Source organism: Entelurus aequoreus, linkage group LG04 (assembly GCF_033978785.1).
Source record: "Entelurus aequoreus isolate RoL-2023_Sb linkage group LG04, RoL_Eaeq_v1.1, whole genome shotgun sequence".
Taxonomy (NCBI): domain Eukaryota; kingdom Metazoa; phylum Chordata; class Actinopteri; order Syngnathiformes; family Syngnathidae; genus Entelurus; species Entelurus aequoreus.
Window position 1 is genome coordinate 18,469,450 of NC_084734.1, and position 18,271 is coordinate 18,487,720.

The following is an 18,271-nucleotide window of genomic DNA, read 5'->3' on the forward strand; positions in this document are numbered from 1 at the left end:
CAACGTTGGCAGACCTGAGTGAATATTTGCATGTCCAGATTGCTGGTTGGCTGTTTTGCCAATCAAATCATAAACAATTGTTGACCTCCATCCTTCACTTACACTCAGGGCGCGCACCCGTTTGTAAGTGCCTTCTGAGTGATGATTTTTTTTCACAAGAGAGGCAAGAGGAGCTCGTATGATCACGGCTGTTCCTGAGCTTAAAGATCATGGCTCACACGATGATGTGGTCGTACTCTATTCTATTCTAGTCTACTCTTTTCTGTTCTGTATGGATCGTCATCGCGTCACTTGGTACCGTCCTCGTATTTACGGTTGTCCACCTTCAGATACTGTCGCCATCTCTGGAAAGAGACAACAATGTCCCACAATGGTGTATTAGAAATATGTTAGCCTTAATGATGGAATCTAGACAGTTTTAAGTTTTTGTAAGCCCAAGTTTGTGTGTGTCTATAGCTTCAATGCTAATGAGCTGTGTTTGTCTCCGACTGAGTGTGTGTCCAAGACACACACACTATTTGTTGTCTCTTGTGTACTTGATCGACTTATACTCTAACTCTGCTCTTGTCTAACGTAATAGACGTTATATATCAAATACAACGCAGTGGTTCTCAATTATGTTTTGTCAGCTGCCGCCCCAAGTGGACAATGATTTCGATACTATTGAGAAGAGAACCTGATCACATTTATTTATGTATCTTTTGTGTCACGCTAGTTGTTGATATGCAGTCGCTCCAAATAAAGAGCTTATTCAACTTAAGGATATTATATTATATATTTTCATTAACTACCATATATACCAGACCAAAGCAATTATTTATAATACAAAAACTCACAATAATGTCTGATAGAATGCTAACTGACAGACCACCTCGAAAAATGGAATATAATTAAATTTTTTTACTAAATAACCCACCCAGAATGTCCATTATGGAAACATGTGGGATTTACAATATTAACTATGAACGATAAAACACTTAGTAATAACAACATATAATTGTCGCTCCTCTTTTACTTCTCAGACCACCTCCTCGATCAACATATTTTACAATAAAGTAAAACGCAACACAAATGCAACAAACACAGTGAAATATGAACGCAAAAGGGTAAAAAACACATGCAATCTGATAAAATCTCACTTTTCTACAGATCTTTGTTTTGAATATCTGCTTCTGCGTTTGTCCCCAACACCCGAGTTTCAGGCTGGCTACTTTGTAATCAAACCCCGCCCACACTTCTTGGTGCCTCATCTGCTTGTGTTGCAGGTCCCAGGTAGCCAGGACAAGCAGTCAGATAATAATGTCCTGTTATACAGGAGGAAAAATCACACAGAACGTTTCAGATGTTCACAGACTGGTCGCTCTCATCAGAATTTATTAACAGAAATTACAAATCCACAATTCACTTAATTTCCCATATATTTTGTCACTTTGTGTTATCATGTAAATGTCTTTTACTTTATCTTCACCTCTATTTTCATCAAAACACTCAATAAACTATCATTAAACCGTTACTGTATCACTGGAGTTATAATTACCATAACAATACTGTATGCCATATATTTTCACACAACCCACATCATCACTCCAAAACATACAATATTGTGCCCAATTAGACATTATTTCACTGTCTTATCTTTCTCAGGAATATTCACCTTTAACTTAATGCACAATTTAGCAACATTCATTTAAATACTTTACTTTTCTTCATATTCTTCTTCTTATAATAGCAGCTTTAAGTTACTGTACTTGAAATGTTCATTGACCATTCCTGAGAGCTTAACTTATATAACCATGTCTAAACACAACAAAATAGCATGTAAAACCTCTTTCAGAACACACACATTACACAAATATACATTATAAAATCAATAAGAAAATGGGAGCTCTAATTTGGGAGTCTGAATTAGGATCAGAAGTTCCTATACAAACATTGCGCACTCACGTCGCCATTTTGTATTGATTACTGCAGCTGTGCACTGGATTCATTCACAAATACAAACTACAACTCACAAACACTTCAGAGTTAGGCTCCACCATCAGAATGTGTACTTAAACTTATAAAGATCACATGGATAATATTCAGTGAGTTGATTCACCAAAACTAACCTGTTATACAGGAGGAAAAATCACACAGAACGTTTCAGATGTTTACAGACTGGTCGCTCTCATCAGAATGACGAGACACTTGCGGTCTGCAGGTGATATCATTCAATTGGGAAGAAACGCCCTACTGCTCCCTACTGACCAATGTGAATAGTGATGAATGTGGAATGACAGCTCCAAAAACGAATTCAAACCATAAAATAAAATAAATAAATCAACACAAAAATGTGACACATTATGGGTGGGTCACACTTGGACCTGCTGTTATGTAGATTACTGTAATAATCTGTATATCATTCAAAAGCACAGATTCCAACCATTGAAATACTTTCTATTTTTCAAGACTTTTGGTAATTTGAAAAACGCACTGCATATGGTAATGGCGGCTACATTTTTTTTGTAAAAGGTCTAAAAACATTATTTGGAAACGTCCGGCGGGCAGGATAGAAAACCTTAATGGGTTGTATTTGGCCGTATTTTGCCCAGGTCTACTCTATGCCAACTAATGGATGCTTGTAACTCAAATGTTTGCCTATAACTTAAAGCATAGCAATTACCGGTAGCCGAGAGTTGGGGCACTATTTAGTTGAAGTACCACTGTATTAGTGTTGGAACACCATTATTTGAATATAAAGCTTCTACAGTAATGTTTCTGTCTTAGACAAGACTCATGCTGATAAACCATGCTATTCTGTATCACAGGGGGTCTTCTCTGTCTTTCAGTTGTGCAAAGAGCAACCCCTCATGTGACTCCTTGCTGCTTAACACAGTGAGAGCCATTAAGACTGATATGAGTGCACAACCATAGATAGTCATGTTATTGTCCAATATATTTTCATCAGGTTCACGTTGGATGACGTCATTCATCTCCTTTTTTGGTCCTCGTGTCCTCTCTATCCCCGTCCTCTTCCTAATGTAGAGGCAGCGACATAAATCCCCTTGTGTAAAGATTTGGTCGGAAAGCAATATGCTGAGAGAGCGTGTTTCACGAGTGTCCAAGAGGAAAGCCCTTGGGGATAGTAAGTGTTTTTGTTGGTTGCCAAAGGACACCAACAAAGGAAAACCCCCTGGAGCCAGGTCAACATGTTCTGGAGTCAAATGAAATGCAGAGTGTGGGAGAAGCTGGCCGGCGACAAATGGAAGAAACTCCTTTAAGGTTAGGGCCACCCTGTGTATGTGCGTGCATTAACGTAAGATTAAGCGTTGTTTCTGTGGACGTCCACTATTGCACTCTTTGAATACCCATAATGTACAGTACTCTCCTGGAATATTTTATCTCTGAAGCACAAATCATCAAAAATCATGACAATCAGGATTAACTGTCTTGTAAGACATTAGTCTTTGTCACCATGAGTTGTTGACGAACCCCAAGATGCAGAGATGGCGGCAGGTATTGTGCAGAGAAACATTATTTAATGTCCAAAAGTAAAAATATAAAGAAAAAACATAAACCAGGAACTAGGAACAGGAAACAGGATGCCAGGGAAACAGGAACTGGAAGACGAGGAACAAAAATACAGCAAGCTACAAACAGCTACAGAATATAGCTTACCGCTACCGCATCCAGCTACACTGACATTGACAAGTAGAAATGACATGGACAGGTAGTGGTGACAATAATCCAGCAGTGACTGGAGGGCAAGGCAGGTATAAATAGCAGCTGGCTGATTGGCACCAGGTGTGGCCCGGTGCCAATCAGCCACAGCTGAGGGGACAGCACTCAGAGAGACAAACAGGAAACTGAACCAAAATAAGAGTGCTGACAGGAAATAAAACAAACACAGAGAAAAAACTAAAACTTGACCAAACTGTCAGGGACAAGCCTGACAGTAGCCCCCCTTCCCATAACGGATACCAGACGTTCTAGCAACCCCCACCCAAAAAAAAAAAACAGTCCAAAGTCACGGGAGGGTGGAGGGAGGACACGGAGGTGGGCCACCAGGCCAAGTGTCCCCGTAACCAGCGGGAAAGAGTTAGGTGGCGACGGCGAGTTGAACGCCGCCGCAATTGGCGAGGCGGCTCGACCGCCGGTGTGGGTGGACCCACCAGAGACGATGGTGGCGCCCTCTGCTGGCCCACCGGAGAGGATGGTGGCAGCGCCCTCTGCTGGCCCACCGGAGAGGGTGGTGGCGGCGCCCTCTGCTGGCCCACCGGAGAGGATGGTGGCGGCGCCCTCTGCTGGCCCACCGGAGTGCATGGTGGCGCCGCCCTCTGCTGGCCCACCGGAGTGCATCAGCTACACTGACATTGACAAGTAGAAATGACATGGACAGGTAGTGGTGACAATAATCCAGCAGTGACTGGAGGGCAGGGCAGGTATAGATAGCAGCTGGCTGATTGGCACCAGGTGTGGCCCGGTGCCAATCAGCCACAGCTGAGGGGACAGCACTCAGAGAGACAAACAGGAAACTGAACCAAAATAAGAGTGCTGACAGGAAATAAAACAAACACAGAGAAAAAACTAAAACTTGACCAAACTGTCAGGGACAAGCCTGACAGTCTTGGGCTTGGGACAGTATAATTATTATTCTGACAATACATACTATGCAATCCTAGGGTATATTCAAAATTAACCGTTTAAAAGTGAGTGTTATTCTCAAATTCGAAAAAAATCTATGTTTAAAATAGCGATAGTTTAAAAAAAATAGTAACAAGATAACTGAAACATAAATGTATAGTAAAAAATTGCCATCAGGAGTTTTTTTTTGATTAAGCGCTAAATACCCATCCATGTTCTACCGCTTGTCTCTCTCAGGGTTGCGGGGGTGCTGGAGCCTATCCCAGCTGCACCCGGGCGAAAGGCAGGGTGCAGCATTCACACACTAGGGCCAATTTAGTGAACCGCTGCTCCACTGTGCTAAGTGCTAAATATGCCAATTGCCAACATTGTAAACTACATCCATAAAATAAAAAAATGCCATGGAAAACACAATCATCCCATTCAACATCACGCTTTAATTATTTGGTATGAATGACGCATTTCAAGCATAGAAATGGCTAAATGAACAAAAAATATCACATGAGATCAAATCAAATGCCTTGTTCAGTATTGTGACTATTAAATGGCTCAGCCTTACACAACATTACTACATTGGATTTACGGAGTGTAAAGGTGACTATGTGGGTGTTTTTTCATGTCTGGGGGGCTATCTTCATGTTAAAAAGTATTAAGAAGATCCTAAACTGTTTTTTATGCTCTAGCTATGATAATATTCACTTTTTGATTAATCATTCCTACTTTGCAGAAATCAATTTACTACAGTCAGGCCTTAGACCTATTAACAGCGATAAACAAGGGTTTACTGTAATGTAATTTTTTTTTTTTTAAGTAGCAATAAAAACCTACAAAGTGAGGAAAATACAAACTGTGAAAACAAGTATGTAACAATTATATTATGGAGTACAAAATCACCATGTCCTTTTTATTGTTTCTTGTCTGCTGGCTTGATGTTGAAATCAAATTGACTGACTAATGATGGTGTTGGTGTCTTTGTGTTTTTTTTGCAGCACAAGTCATGGAAAAAGATCAAGAACATGGTTCACTGGTCTCCATTTGTTATGTCCTTCAAAAAGAAATATCCCTGGATACAACTGGCAGGACATGCAGGTATGACGTCTCACACAAACGCCTCGTTATAATATTGTGTTAGTTATATATAATATATAATAATATAATGTTATAATAAACGTCTCTCGTTATGTACACAAGAGTGGACGTAAAGACCACTAAGTGTGTTGTGATCAACAACACTAATTGAGTTTCGGGGGGTCAAACGGAGGTCGGAAATGGGCCTTTTATAGCGTTTGTACAGCAGACCATGTTAACGGTGGTTCCCCACCACTGGTCCTACGCGTCAGGGCCCTAAAAGGAAACAGCAGAAGGCGAGCGCAGCATGTCACAAGCGTCTATTTGGATCATCTCGACCCGAGCGGACTGTCCCCAATGCTAACGCAGCGTGTCTCTTCACAGGGAGCTTCAAGGCTGGAGCAAATGGACGCATATTAAAAGTAAGCGAACCATCGCCTTCTTTGTCTTGTTGTCTTGTAAAGTCCAAATTATCTATTTTGTAGAAACACTGTGAATGCGAGCAGCGCTGTCTGTCCATGCTGATGAAGGACGTGCTTTGCCCCTATGTCCCCGGTTACCATGGAGACATCGAGAAAGACGGACAGAAGTACAACCAGATGGAGGACCTGCTAGCTGAGTTTGATTACCCATGCGTGATGGACTGCAAGATGGGAGTTAGGTGAGACAAATACAAGCCGGTGTACCTAAAAGGGCAGAGCAAGACACACAAGTCCACTGATTAGTTAAAGGAGGGCATGTCAAAATGACAGGACAGCAAGTGTCCTTCATGATTGTTTGTGTGGGCGTTCATGCCATGCTGTGATATTTCAATATTTAGATAACTTACATCCAAGAATGTTTATTTTCTTCAGTGTTTGATAAAACTTGAAATTAACTTAAAAACTAACTTGCTTCAAGTTTTATACTGCTCATAATAAATAAAATATAGATTGAATGTTTTTGTTCTTTTGTGAAATCCTATAACATTTGATCATGAAGTAGTTTAGATCTTTGGAAAATTAATTTCCATTACATGAATGAACACTTCCTGAAAAGTGATTCACATCATGGGGTTAAGAAGCTATGATGAAATGTTCACACTCTTTCCCCCGCATCCTCTAGGACGTATCTGGAGGAAGAGTTGACCAAGGCCCGGAAGAAGCCCACCCCGAGACCAGACATGTACCAGAAGATGATCGAGGTGGACTCTGAGGCGCCGACGTCCGAGGAAAAAGAGCAGAAGGTGGTCTCCAAGCCCAGATACATGCAGTGGAGGGAGACCATCAGCTCCACCGCGACGCTTGGCTTCAGGATAGAAGGAGTCAAGGTAGCTAGGACACACAGAAGAAGGATGTGTGTATCCTTCCTTTAAGCATTGTGTTTGTACGCACATGTGGGCGTCGATGTCCTTTAGGGTATGATCTAACTTCCTGTTTTTCTACAGAAAAACAAGTGTACGTCAGCTTGTCTTTGTCATGACTGAGGCCTGTCGGTGGCAGCTCTGTCGGCCTTTACCATCTGGCCATGACACTATACTTTCACACTCACACATGCACATAGACACACAGACGTGACTATACAAGGACATTCATGGCCTCCCGGTGCTCTGTTGCCATGACACTGAGGGTTATCCCAAGAAGTTGTGTGTGTGTGTGTGTGTGTGTGTGTGTGTGTGTGTGTGTGTGTGTGTGTGTGTGTGTGTGTGTGTGTGTGTGTGTGTGTGTGTGTGTGTGTGTGTGTGTGTGTGTGTGTGTGTGTGTGTGTGTGTGTGTGTGTGTGTGTGTGTGTGTGTGTGTGTGTGTGTGTGTGTGTGTGTTTGAGAGTTGTTCCCAGACTTGAACCATGAAGGGTAAAAAAAAGTGTTGTCTCTCCAAATAGTATCTTGTTGCTTGGCAGCCAGCGGGACACTATACGCGAGTCTTTGGGATTCTGATTGTGCTGCTCATCCACTAGTGCGCTACCAGTGCTGCAACTGACGCCTGCTAATCCCTGCTAAAATTAACCCATTTACGTCCCTCTTATGACCCTTTGTTTTCGCCATTGTTTGTCGTCTTGAGAGTCCGTCCTCTTCTTCACCTCAGAAGTACATAAAGAGTGGGAGTATAGGTGTTCTACAGGGCACCACCTCAGGTCCCTTTCTATTCATTTTCCCATTTGCATAATTGTAGTCCCCTATGATGCAAAGGTGATTTTGTAATGGTGTGCTTGTAAACACATCATTAGAAATGTATTAGTATAAATATGTTTTCCGAAAAAAATCTTTCATCTCCCTTACTTTTTTTTTCGCTTTTGAAGTATTTTTGTAAAAATGATTTGATTTAACCAGGGACTTTTGTTGGATGAGCCCACATCGTCTTTTCATGTGTCATTTTGTATGAAAAGAAAAAGGTTTCCACTACACATTTTAAACTAAATCCAACTAGGGCAGCAACAACTCGATTAAATCGATTAAAAACGATTATTAAAATAGTTGCCGATTAATTTAGCCATTGATTCGTTGGATCTATGCAATGCGCATGCGCAGAGTTTTTATTTTTTATTTTTTTATTATTAAAAAAAAGATTATTATTATTATTATTTTTTTTTAATAAACCTTTATTTATAAACCGCAACATTTACAAACAGCTGAGAAACAATAATCAAAATAAGTATGGTGCCAGTATGCTGTTTTTTTTCCAATAAAATACTGGATAGGATAGAAATGTAGTTTGTCTCTTTTATCCGATTATTAATCGATTAATCGAAGTAATAATCGACAGATTAATCGATTATCAAATTAATCGTTAGTTGCAGCCCTAAATCCAACTATGTGTCAGTCAGCTACATGTCAGTCAGCTATAAACGTGTGAGCTGTAAGTTTGACGATGTTGTTTTTCTTTAGCCTATAAACGAACCTAGTATGATGTTGCTTTTAAAATGTGAGTGAAATATTAGCATGTAGCTAACATAGATATGCTAGTAGGCCAGGAAGTTTCAGGTAGGGCTGCAACAATTAATCAATTAATTTGATTAGAAAAAAGATTTATATTATGTTGCTTTGATTAATCATTTAATGAGTGTAACTAATAGAAATTGATTAAATTTAGACCGCATGGAGTTCCTGGAACTTGAAATATGCGGACAAAGTTTGCCGCCAAAATACAGAACACATGAGAGTGATGGCATGTGGGTGCTGTGATCTGTGGCAGCCAACAGCAAGGAGAAAATGTTAACACATGTTAAAAGTGCAATTTAAATGTTTATGTTGTGCATTTATTAGAAAAAAAGAATGAAGGTTATGGCAGACAGAAAATGTGTTTTTTTCAACTATTTTCCCTTAAATACGCATTTTTGAACATTGTGTGTAATGTTCTATATTCTTAATGAAACATCAAAGTTTTGGTATTACGGGTGCTTGCTACAGTCATTTATTGAACAGGCTTCAACCTGTGTGACTGCCATCTACTGGTCACACTTATCATTACGAGGTCAGCACAACCAGAAATAATTCATACACAAAGCGCACAGGTTTCATTTTCTCAATTTTTGAGAAAACAAAACGATTTTAAGTGCACGTTACAGTCCGAAGAAATACGGTATCGAGCAAAGGCTGTAAATACTTATGTACATGTGATTTCTTAGTTTTTTATCTTAGTTTTTTAAATCTCTAAACAACATTTTCACATTGTAATTATGGGTTGTTGTGTGTTGAATTTTGAGGACAAAAATGCATGTATTCCATTTTAGAATAAGGCTGTAACGTAACAAAATGTGGAAAAAAATGAAGCGCTGTGAATACTTTCCAGATGCACGGTGTGGCTCACGATAACGTGTCCATGTGGCGATGCTGCGAAAGGGGTGAAAATAAACCGTACACAAATAATAAATTTCATAGTTTGCAGCATAAAATAATTTAACCAGACTACACACAGCAGCAATGCAAAAATGGTTTTGGCTGAATATGCATGAATACGTACGTAACTGTACATGTATAATGATTAGTTAAAAGTATGACAGTATTTGATCTGGGCAATAGTAAATCATGTTTCTGTCTCTTTAAGAGAATGTGTCTCCAGTATAATGGAGGATTTAGCCACATGGTTCTCATACTGTAGTGTGTGAAAGAAAATATAAAAGCTTCTTTACATTGTAGTCCTGTGGGCTTTTTACTACCTGAGTAAGCCAAGGCATCTTATGATCCCGTCTCTCAATAAAATAACATTATAGTGGCAAAAACAATACACGACGAGATGTGTCGATTATCTTATCGTAATGTTAAATACCGTGATAGCTTGCTATATTGTCACAATCCTTAGTGTTGCTTGCATTTTGTCCTCCTGTTCCACTCATTAATGTTACGTTGTTCTATGTGATGTATGACATCTATTACATTGGACAAGTGCACAATTGTGTGTGTATGTCAAAAGTGGATCAAGCACACAATATAGTGCTTTTTGCAGACACAAACAAAGCTCTTTAGCTTTAATACCAGAGACTCATGCATACACCAAACTGTTCCTAGTAGGGCTTACTAAAAGCACTTTTAAACACACTATTGTCTTCCTGATGCTTATGTGTAAAGTTTGACAAGATAAGTGTTGTAATGTAGTCAGTTGTGCACTTGTGATGCAGGTGTGTTGTCCATCTGTGCTCTACAGAAAGAGGACGGGACTGTGAACAGAGACTTTAAGAGGACAAAAACACGCGAGCAAGTGATGGCGGCGTTCCGTGACTTTGTCAAAGGCAACAACGACATACTAGTAAGTGTTCTCTTCAGGATTGCCCAGAAAAAGTACAATCCTACTAAGCTTTAGTCCTCAAAGTGTGTGTGCAACTGCAGCCTCGATTTTGTTTGTGGAGTTGTCTTCTTCCTCTAAACACACACGCACAAATAATAGTGACATAAAAATTACATTGTCTAGCCCGTTACACAAGAAAACACACATACTTATAACTTGAAAGCATTGTGCGCGAACAATATGACTGACACATGTTACCCAGCTTAGTGTCAGAACTGGGTTAACTAGATATTTAAGCGTGTTTGTGTGTGTGTGTGTGTGTGTGTGTGTGTGTGTGTGTGTGTGTGTGTGTGTGTGTGTGTGTGTGTGTGTGTGTGTGTGTGTGTGTGTGTGTGTGTACAGAATTGTTACATAGCCAGGCTAAAGGAAATCAGGGCCGTTCTGGAGATGTCACTGTTCTTCAAAACTCATGAGGTAATGTTCTCCAAAGTGATGCTGACCTTTGACCCGCAGACAAAAGAAGGATATTTGAGGATCTAACCATCTGTAATATTTTGCGTGCAGGTTATTGGCAGCTCCTTGTTGTTCGTTCACGACAGCAAAGGGAGAGCCAAAGTGTGGATGATCGACTTTGGGAAGACCACTGCTCTACCAGAAGGAGAGGAGCTAAACCACCATACATCCTGGCAAGAAGGAAACAGGGAAGACGGTTACCTTTTTGGACTGGATAATTTGGTGGACATCATTTCTTGTGTGTCGAACACTGAAACTTGAGTTTTATTTTTATGTAAACCCAGCAGAAAGGTTCAGACACACACATTATTGCCTTAAACGTTTGGGAAGGACATTGCACGTTTGCAGAAAAACACTCAAGCTTTATAATGTCTTATGGAACAGAGCAAGAAATTCACACCTTTAATGCACATTACAAGTTACACTTTAGTGACCCCTGGTGGAAGTCTGAGGAAAGACAAACTTATTGTTTCGTTATTTGAAAGAAACCACATACAACTTATGCAAACTGGTACATTGCCATTATAACATAACATATAATAACCTCCAATGTTCAAAACTAACCATTCAGGCCTGAAAAAAAGATTATTTAAAATATTTCCAGCTATTTCTAAGTATATGTAAGATTTGTAAAACAAAAATATCTTAATTTCAGAAACTTGCCTGCACTTCAGATGAGTTAAGTATGTTTTACTTTCTAACTTTAGTGGAGCAAAATTTTAAAATGACAGCTAAATTTACGCAAGCTCTTACCTGTTGTGTTATTTTGCTCCTGGGATTTGTTCAAACGCTGTACAGTAAGTAGATGATTGTTTTTATTGTATATTTTTTCAGTTGAACATGATTTTAGTGCACTCCAAGTCCTGCTGAACACTTACTTTATTTAAAATGTCTTACCCTCATTTGTAAATTATGGCTTATTATTTTAGGTCTTAAATGAGTGCGTGTTTATTCGGGTCATAAAGGTTGCTTTTGAATTTGTGCCTCACTATTTATGACATATTTGGTTTGAGCTGAAAGTGAAGTGTGTGTTCTACCACCTTATCTCATTTGGAATCTGATGATATGACAGAAGAGAAGACCAGACTCACACTTATTTGGTGAATTGATGGATGCTACAAATGTGTCTTTTTTTCAAGTGGTATTGTGCAATCTGTGCCTTACTGTGCAGTCTTCCTGTTCAACAGCTAGGAGTGTCATGTAGCAGCCGGAGAGACACACTTGTTTTTGTTGGACAAAAAATATTGATTTTATTTTGAAGGGTCAATCCCGGCAAAAGTGCTCATGTTTCCGGTTTGTTGTGCCACACTTATACATTGTGTTGAGTACATGTTTGCAGTGGCTTAGATGTTCACGTGGCCCATGCAGTGCCTTCTTTCATAGTTTCAGTTTTGTTTTTACACACTAAAAACATTGTAACCCGACATGTGCAGGTAGTTGACTAGCTTTGCTTTTGAGTTATTTAACCAATTCCAGTCGTAAACAAACCAAGTGGATTCTGTTACATTACAGTTACTACTATTTAAGCTACAATGGAGAAAACACGTCTTTAAATATTGCTGTGATACCAAATCGTTGACATATGTCCCCGAATGTGCACTTAAACATTGTATTAGCATGTATTATATTTGCTGGTTTGAATATTTATTATTATATGGATGGTTTCTTAAAAGAATGGTGAAAACACGTGTATGTGTGATTTCTTGCATTTTGCCCATTTTTTCCATTTAAATCTCATGGAATCTATCACTTGCAATATAACGTATTCTATTCAGAACCTTTTTTGAGTCTATTATTTAATTTATAGTTAAAATACCTGTATAGTTTATTACAAATCTTGTATGCATAGTTATTTTAACCATGTACAACCTCATATTTATGAAACAACGTTGGTGTTTTGAGTGGAACTAGGACGAATACATACTGGTCTTTTGTTAAATGGGACACAAAAACTGATTTCGAATTCTATATAGCAATTAATAATAATTTAACAAACACTGCTTTAATACATTATTGGTGTTTTCTTGCCAGTTGAAGATAACAATGTCCAGTCCTTAAATATTTTTATTTTTATTTCAACGGGGCGATTTGGTGTGAAAATGCCTCGGCACGTACAAGGGTATTTTGAAATTAATTATATTGAACAAAATAATAAAAAATAATATACAAACAAAATTAGGCACTTTCAATGCAATTCAATCAATAATTTACAACAGGTTGAGCGATTTTCAATAGTTATCAATAAAAAATAAATTAAATACAATCCATTTACAGTACTGTAGCATCCAGAAGAAGTGCACACAAAGTCTGACGCTCTTTTTAAAGTTTTATTGAGCAACCTATACTAACACAGCTCAACTTATATCGTTCCTTCCACATGCACGCTGTCGTGCCAAATTTATTCCCCCCTACAAAAACATTCCCCCCCATTTACTTCTGGGGATGCGTCCAATAAACTCACAAAGTTGCCGGGGGTCCTTAACCGGCACGCAACTGTCCTGTTTCACGCCTGTACAAAAAAAACAATAATCGATTTCTTCAGATTCCAGCAGCTGTCAAAGACGAAGTATATACCCACATATCCTTCCAGCGACGGGCAGTCAAGGTTTTTGCAGGGGGAAGAAATTTGGCGTGACAACGTCTATCCTCGTTCCTCATTTCCGCAACAACGAACGCTTCCTCCCTTTCCGCCAATCACCTTACAGTCCTGGTACGTTCATCACAATGGGAATTCTGAATTTCACTCACTCCAGAGCACAACATCAACCTCATCGGGTCGTTAAAGTACAAACAAAAGTTGTTTAAGAAAACAAAAGTAAAAATATTAGAGACAATCAAAAGCAAAATATACTTATAACATAATAAACAGGGCTTATTTAAAAATAAATAAATGCATCCAATAAAAACAATAATTTGAGGGCTTTCCTATCGTTTGAAATTGTCCAAGTTTGAACTAACAATTCAAAAGCACTATGGTTTTCACTTTTAAAAAATCTACTTTTTTCAATGAAAACATTTCCTAGCTTTAGAATAATTGTAATAATCATTACTAGGTTGCTGTCTGTAATAAATAGGCCTACCATCTACCATCGTTAATGGGGACATATTTATTAGGGCTGCAAATCTTTGGGTGTCCCACGATTCGATTCAATATCGATTCTTGGGGTCACGATTCGATTCAAAATCGATTTTTTTCGATTGAACGCGATTCTCGATTCAAAAACTATTTTTTCTCGATTCAAAACGATTCTCTATTCATTCGATACATAAGATTTCAGCAGGATCTACCCCAGTCTGCTGACATGCAAGCAGAGTAGTAGATTTTTGTAAAAAGCTTTTATAATTGTAAAGGACAATGTTTTATCAACTGATTGCAATAATGTAAATTTGTTTTAACTATTAAATGAACCAAAAATATGACTTATTTTATCTTTGTGAAAATATTGGACGCAGTGTGTTGTCAAGCTTATGAGATGCGATGCAAGTGTAAGCCACTGTGACACTATTGTTCTTTTTTTAAATTTTTTATAAATGTCTAATGATAATGTCAATGAGGGATTTTTAATCACTGCTATGTTGAAATTGTAACTAATATTGATACTGTTGTTGATAATATTCATTTTTGTTTCACTACTTTTGGTTTGTTCTGTGTCGTGTTTGCGTCTCCTCTCAATTGCTCTGTTCATTGCAGTTCTGAGTGTTGCTGGGTCGGGTTTGGTTTTGGAATTGGATTGCATTGTTATGGTATTGCTGTGTATTGTTTTGTTGGATTGATTAATCAAAAAATAATAAAAAATTAAATAATAAAAATAAAAATTAAATAAATTAATAAATTAATTTAAAAAAAAAAAAAATCGATTTTTTAAAAAATGAGAATCGATTCTGAATCGCACAACGTGAGATAGTGCCTGTGGTCAAGGCTCATATCGTTCAGTTTCGCTCCCACACCAACGGCACAACATCATTTTTACTTCATAAAATAGATTTACTGGTAGTAAGTAAGATACCAAAAGTTCGGAAATTGACACCTAGCCCATTTTGTGTAATCGGTGTTGAAAGCCGGTACTATTTTTCAGTGAGGCGCAGTGATATCTAGTGGGGAGTGGCGCGGTTTTGGTCACATGGACCAATCAGGTAGCAGCTTTATTCTAACAACATACCTGCTATGGCGACGACAACATCCGAGAGTGAAGAGGAACGAAAGACCTCAAAAGTTAGAAAAAAAGTGCGTAAAGAGGAAAATAAAAGATGCTATATGCATCTTTCATCTGTGAACAATGAGGACGTCCAGCACTTCACTCGGACACGGTGGGACACATACAGAAACTATTTAAAACAGTGGCTTTGTCTGCAAGACCAGAACAAGCATCTGGCAGAAATCTATAAACATTGCTCGGATGTAGATTTTGACGCTATTCCTGACGACGCTGGGTTTCACGCAACATGCTACCGACGTTTTACAGATAAATCTGCATTGTTTTATGCCGAGAAAAGGACCGCACGGGCGGTGGGAGAACCATCTGCAGCCGCAGGTCAGTCAGCAGGCACGTCTGAAACTCCCCGAAAGAAACTTCGATCTCGTTCAGGTTTGCCCGTTGCTTCTGCCGGCCCCGTCCTGCCAGCCATCTGTATAATTTGTCAAAAAGTGGAAAAGTACACTCGTGTGGGAGGAAAACGCCAGAGGGATCAACTCACACAAGCAGAAACCGTGTCGGCAGGTATGTGACACACACACACACACACACACACACACACACACACACACACACACACACACACACACACACACACACGTGTGTGAATCTATAGTAATAATGTTACAGTACATAGCGTAGGATTGAAAGAATGTGTTGTTACTTTGTAATAACCAAATGGACCATTTATACACTGTCAGAGTTAAGGGGAGACCTTGGAATTTAAAAGTTTGAGAACCACTGGCCTAGAAAAGGAAGCCCCACCCATCCCCCCATATACCTTCACACCACAGCCCCAATCTCTCTCTCCCCCCCACACACACACACACACACACACAAGGGGTCAAGAAGGATTTGCTTGCAGCACCAGAAAGGGGGGAAGAAGCTGTCAAAGTCTTTATTGACCAAAGACTGTTAACAAAATCAGTCGACATTTTTGCCCCCATCAAGGCTCAAAAACTGAAGACCTTTAGTGACCAGGCAAAAACAAAGACAAAATCTGCAGCAGCCAAAGATGTCATTCTGCGTGCAGACAAGAAACTTTTCTCCAGGCTACTCATTATTGGTCAAAGTAGAAAGGTAGACCTGAGGCAAATTCTGTCCTACTCCTTGGGAACGGTTTCATATCCCTTAGCCAGTACTGATGGGTCACTTGCTAAAACAGACAAATCTGCCTTGATGAATATATTGGAGAACAAAGACAAAGACTGCTTAGTTCAGCAAGTTCCGTCAGATGGAGCTATTCTCTTCGATGGCATGGCAGTCATTCAAGCCATGCATTCCAAACCAGCTACCTTTGGAGAGTTGGCTGACAACTTACTCCAGTACGTGGTCAAGATAGCTCTGCAGCACAAGTGTACAAGGATAGACTTTGTCATTGACCAGTATCCAGAAATCAGTATTAAAAACCTAGAGCGGTCACGGAGAGCTGAGGGTGGTACACAACAGGTGCAGATCTATGGACGGGATCAGAAGGCACCCACACAGTGGAAAAAGTTTCTATCTAATGGGACCAACAAAGCAGCACTGGCAGAATTCCTCTTTGTTGCATGGCGAGATGCTGATCTCACCATTTTGGGCAGGGACTTCAGCTTGTACATAGCACATGGAGAACTGTGTCACTGTGTTACTTTGAAAGAGGGTTCACAAACTGTCAGTGCTGTTCACGAACTGACATGTGACCATGAGGAATGTGACACTAGGGTGTTTTTACATGCACAGCATGCTGCACAAGAACATCAAACTGTTGTCATCAAAAGCCCTGACACTGATGTGGCAGTGATTGCTGTAAGTCTTCAAAGAGCTTTACAGTGTAGCTTGTATTTTTTCACGGGAGTAGGCAACAGAACGAGGATCATAGACGTGGCTAAGGTGGCAGCAGCTCTTGGCAACAGTGTTTGTTCTGCACTCATTGGCATCCATACCTTCACAGGTTGTGACTCGACCAGTGCCTTTCATGGCAAGGGCAAAAGGAAGACATTTTCTCTTGCTTGTCAGAAAGACGAATACCTGACTGCGTTCTCAAATCTGGGCAGCAGTTTTAACCTTGACCAGTCTACGTTCAAAACACTGAGCAAATATGTGTGCCACCTGTATGGACAGGCATCTGCCAAAGACGTGAACGATGCAAGATACAAAGCATTCTGTATGGCATCGTCAGCTTTGCCAGAACTGTCCATTCCCCCAACAAGTGATGCCCTCCACCAACACTGCAAAAGGGCAAACTACCAAGCAGCAGTAATGCGACATTCCCTGACTGGTATGATGTGTGCCCCTTCACCCATTGGCAATGGATGGTACATTGAGGATGGGGAGTTAACAGTAAGATGGATGACTAGAAATCCTGCCCCAGATAGTGTGCTGCAGGTAGTCCACTGTGGTTGCAAGACAAGCAAATGTGAAACAGAAAGATGTTCATGTATGTCTGCAAAAATGTCTTGTACTGATTTATGTCACTGCCAGAACTGTGGAAATGTTTCAAAGGAAACAGAAGAAAGAGGTGCATGGGATGATGACACAGATGAAAGTGATATTGATGAGTAATTACGCACCATGTCACCATGTAAAATTTGCCACTTTTGTTTCTTTATCAAGATGTTTGATTATCGAGATGCCACACTGCCATTTTAACGGTAAAGCTTAAATAATGTCTGTATTACCTTTTTTTTCAAATTTGTTTTGGTCTTTTGTGTGTGTTTGTGTGTGTGTGTGTGGGGGGGGGGGGGGGGGGGTATAAATGACACATGCTGTGAAACAATTTGCTACTTTAATAAATATTTATCATATTTTATACCAATTTGGGCCTTTACTGCATCTATTTTAATCTTGTCCATTTTTGCCTTATTCCAGTTTTGGGGTGCATGGTAATATTTTGCTAGATTTTAAGCCACTTTTGGCCACGGTGTGTTACTTCTTTTGTACCTTTGATTACATAGAAGGTTGTGACATTTTTTTAATGTATGATACATAAGCTTTTAGCTAAATTTAATAAGTGTGTGCTTCATTGTGCTGGGGCAAATCACTTCAGTTGAATCGTTTTTTAAGAAATTTGCTACATTTCATGATCTAAATTCACATATGAGTATACTAAGGCACCAATATTTGTTTCAGATGTTAGGTATATGTATTTATGATATTTGAGAAAGATTTTGTGTTGCCAAAATGAATAAGACA

General features: G+C 39.4%; 1 protein-coding gene across 2 annotated transcripts in view; it reads left to right on the forward strand.

Moving 5' to 3' along the window:
* The window catches only part of LOC133648353 (inositol-trisphosphate 3-kinase B-like), a 31,418-nt gene extending 18,827 nt beyond the window's left edge, over positions 1–12,591 (forward strand). For both annotated transcript variants that reach the window (XM_062044369.1, XM_062044370.1), the window contains exons 5-11: positions 5,613–5,712; positions 6,076–6,113; positions 6,177–6,352; positions 6,796–7,000; positions 10,311–10,412; positions 10,794–10,865; positions 10,956–12,591. In XM_062044369.1, coding sequence (XP_061900353.1) covers positions 5,613–5,712; positions 6,076–6,113; positions 6,177–6,352; positions 6,796–7,000; positions 10,311–10,412; positions 10,794–10,865; positions 10,956–11,165 — 903 coding nt within the window. In that variant the 3' untranslated portion in view covers positions 11,166–12,591. The remainder of the gene's footprint in view (positions 1–5,612; positions 5,713–6,075; positions 6,114–6,176; positions 6,353–6,795; positions 7,001–10,310; positions 10,413–10,793; positions 10,866–10,955) is intronic.
* The last annotated feature ends 5,680 nt before the right edge of the window (positions 12,592–18,271 follow it).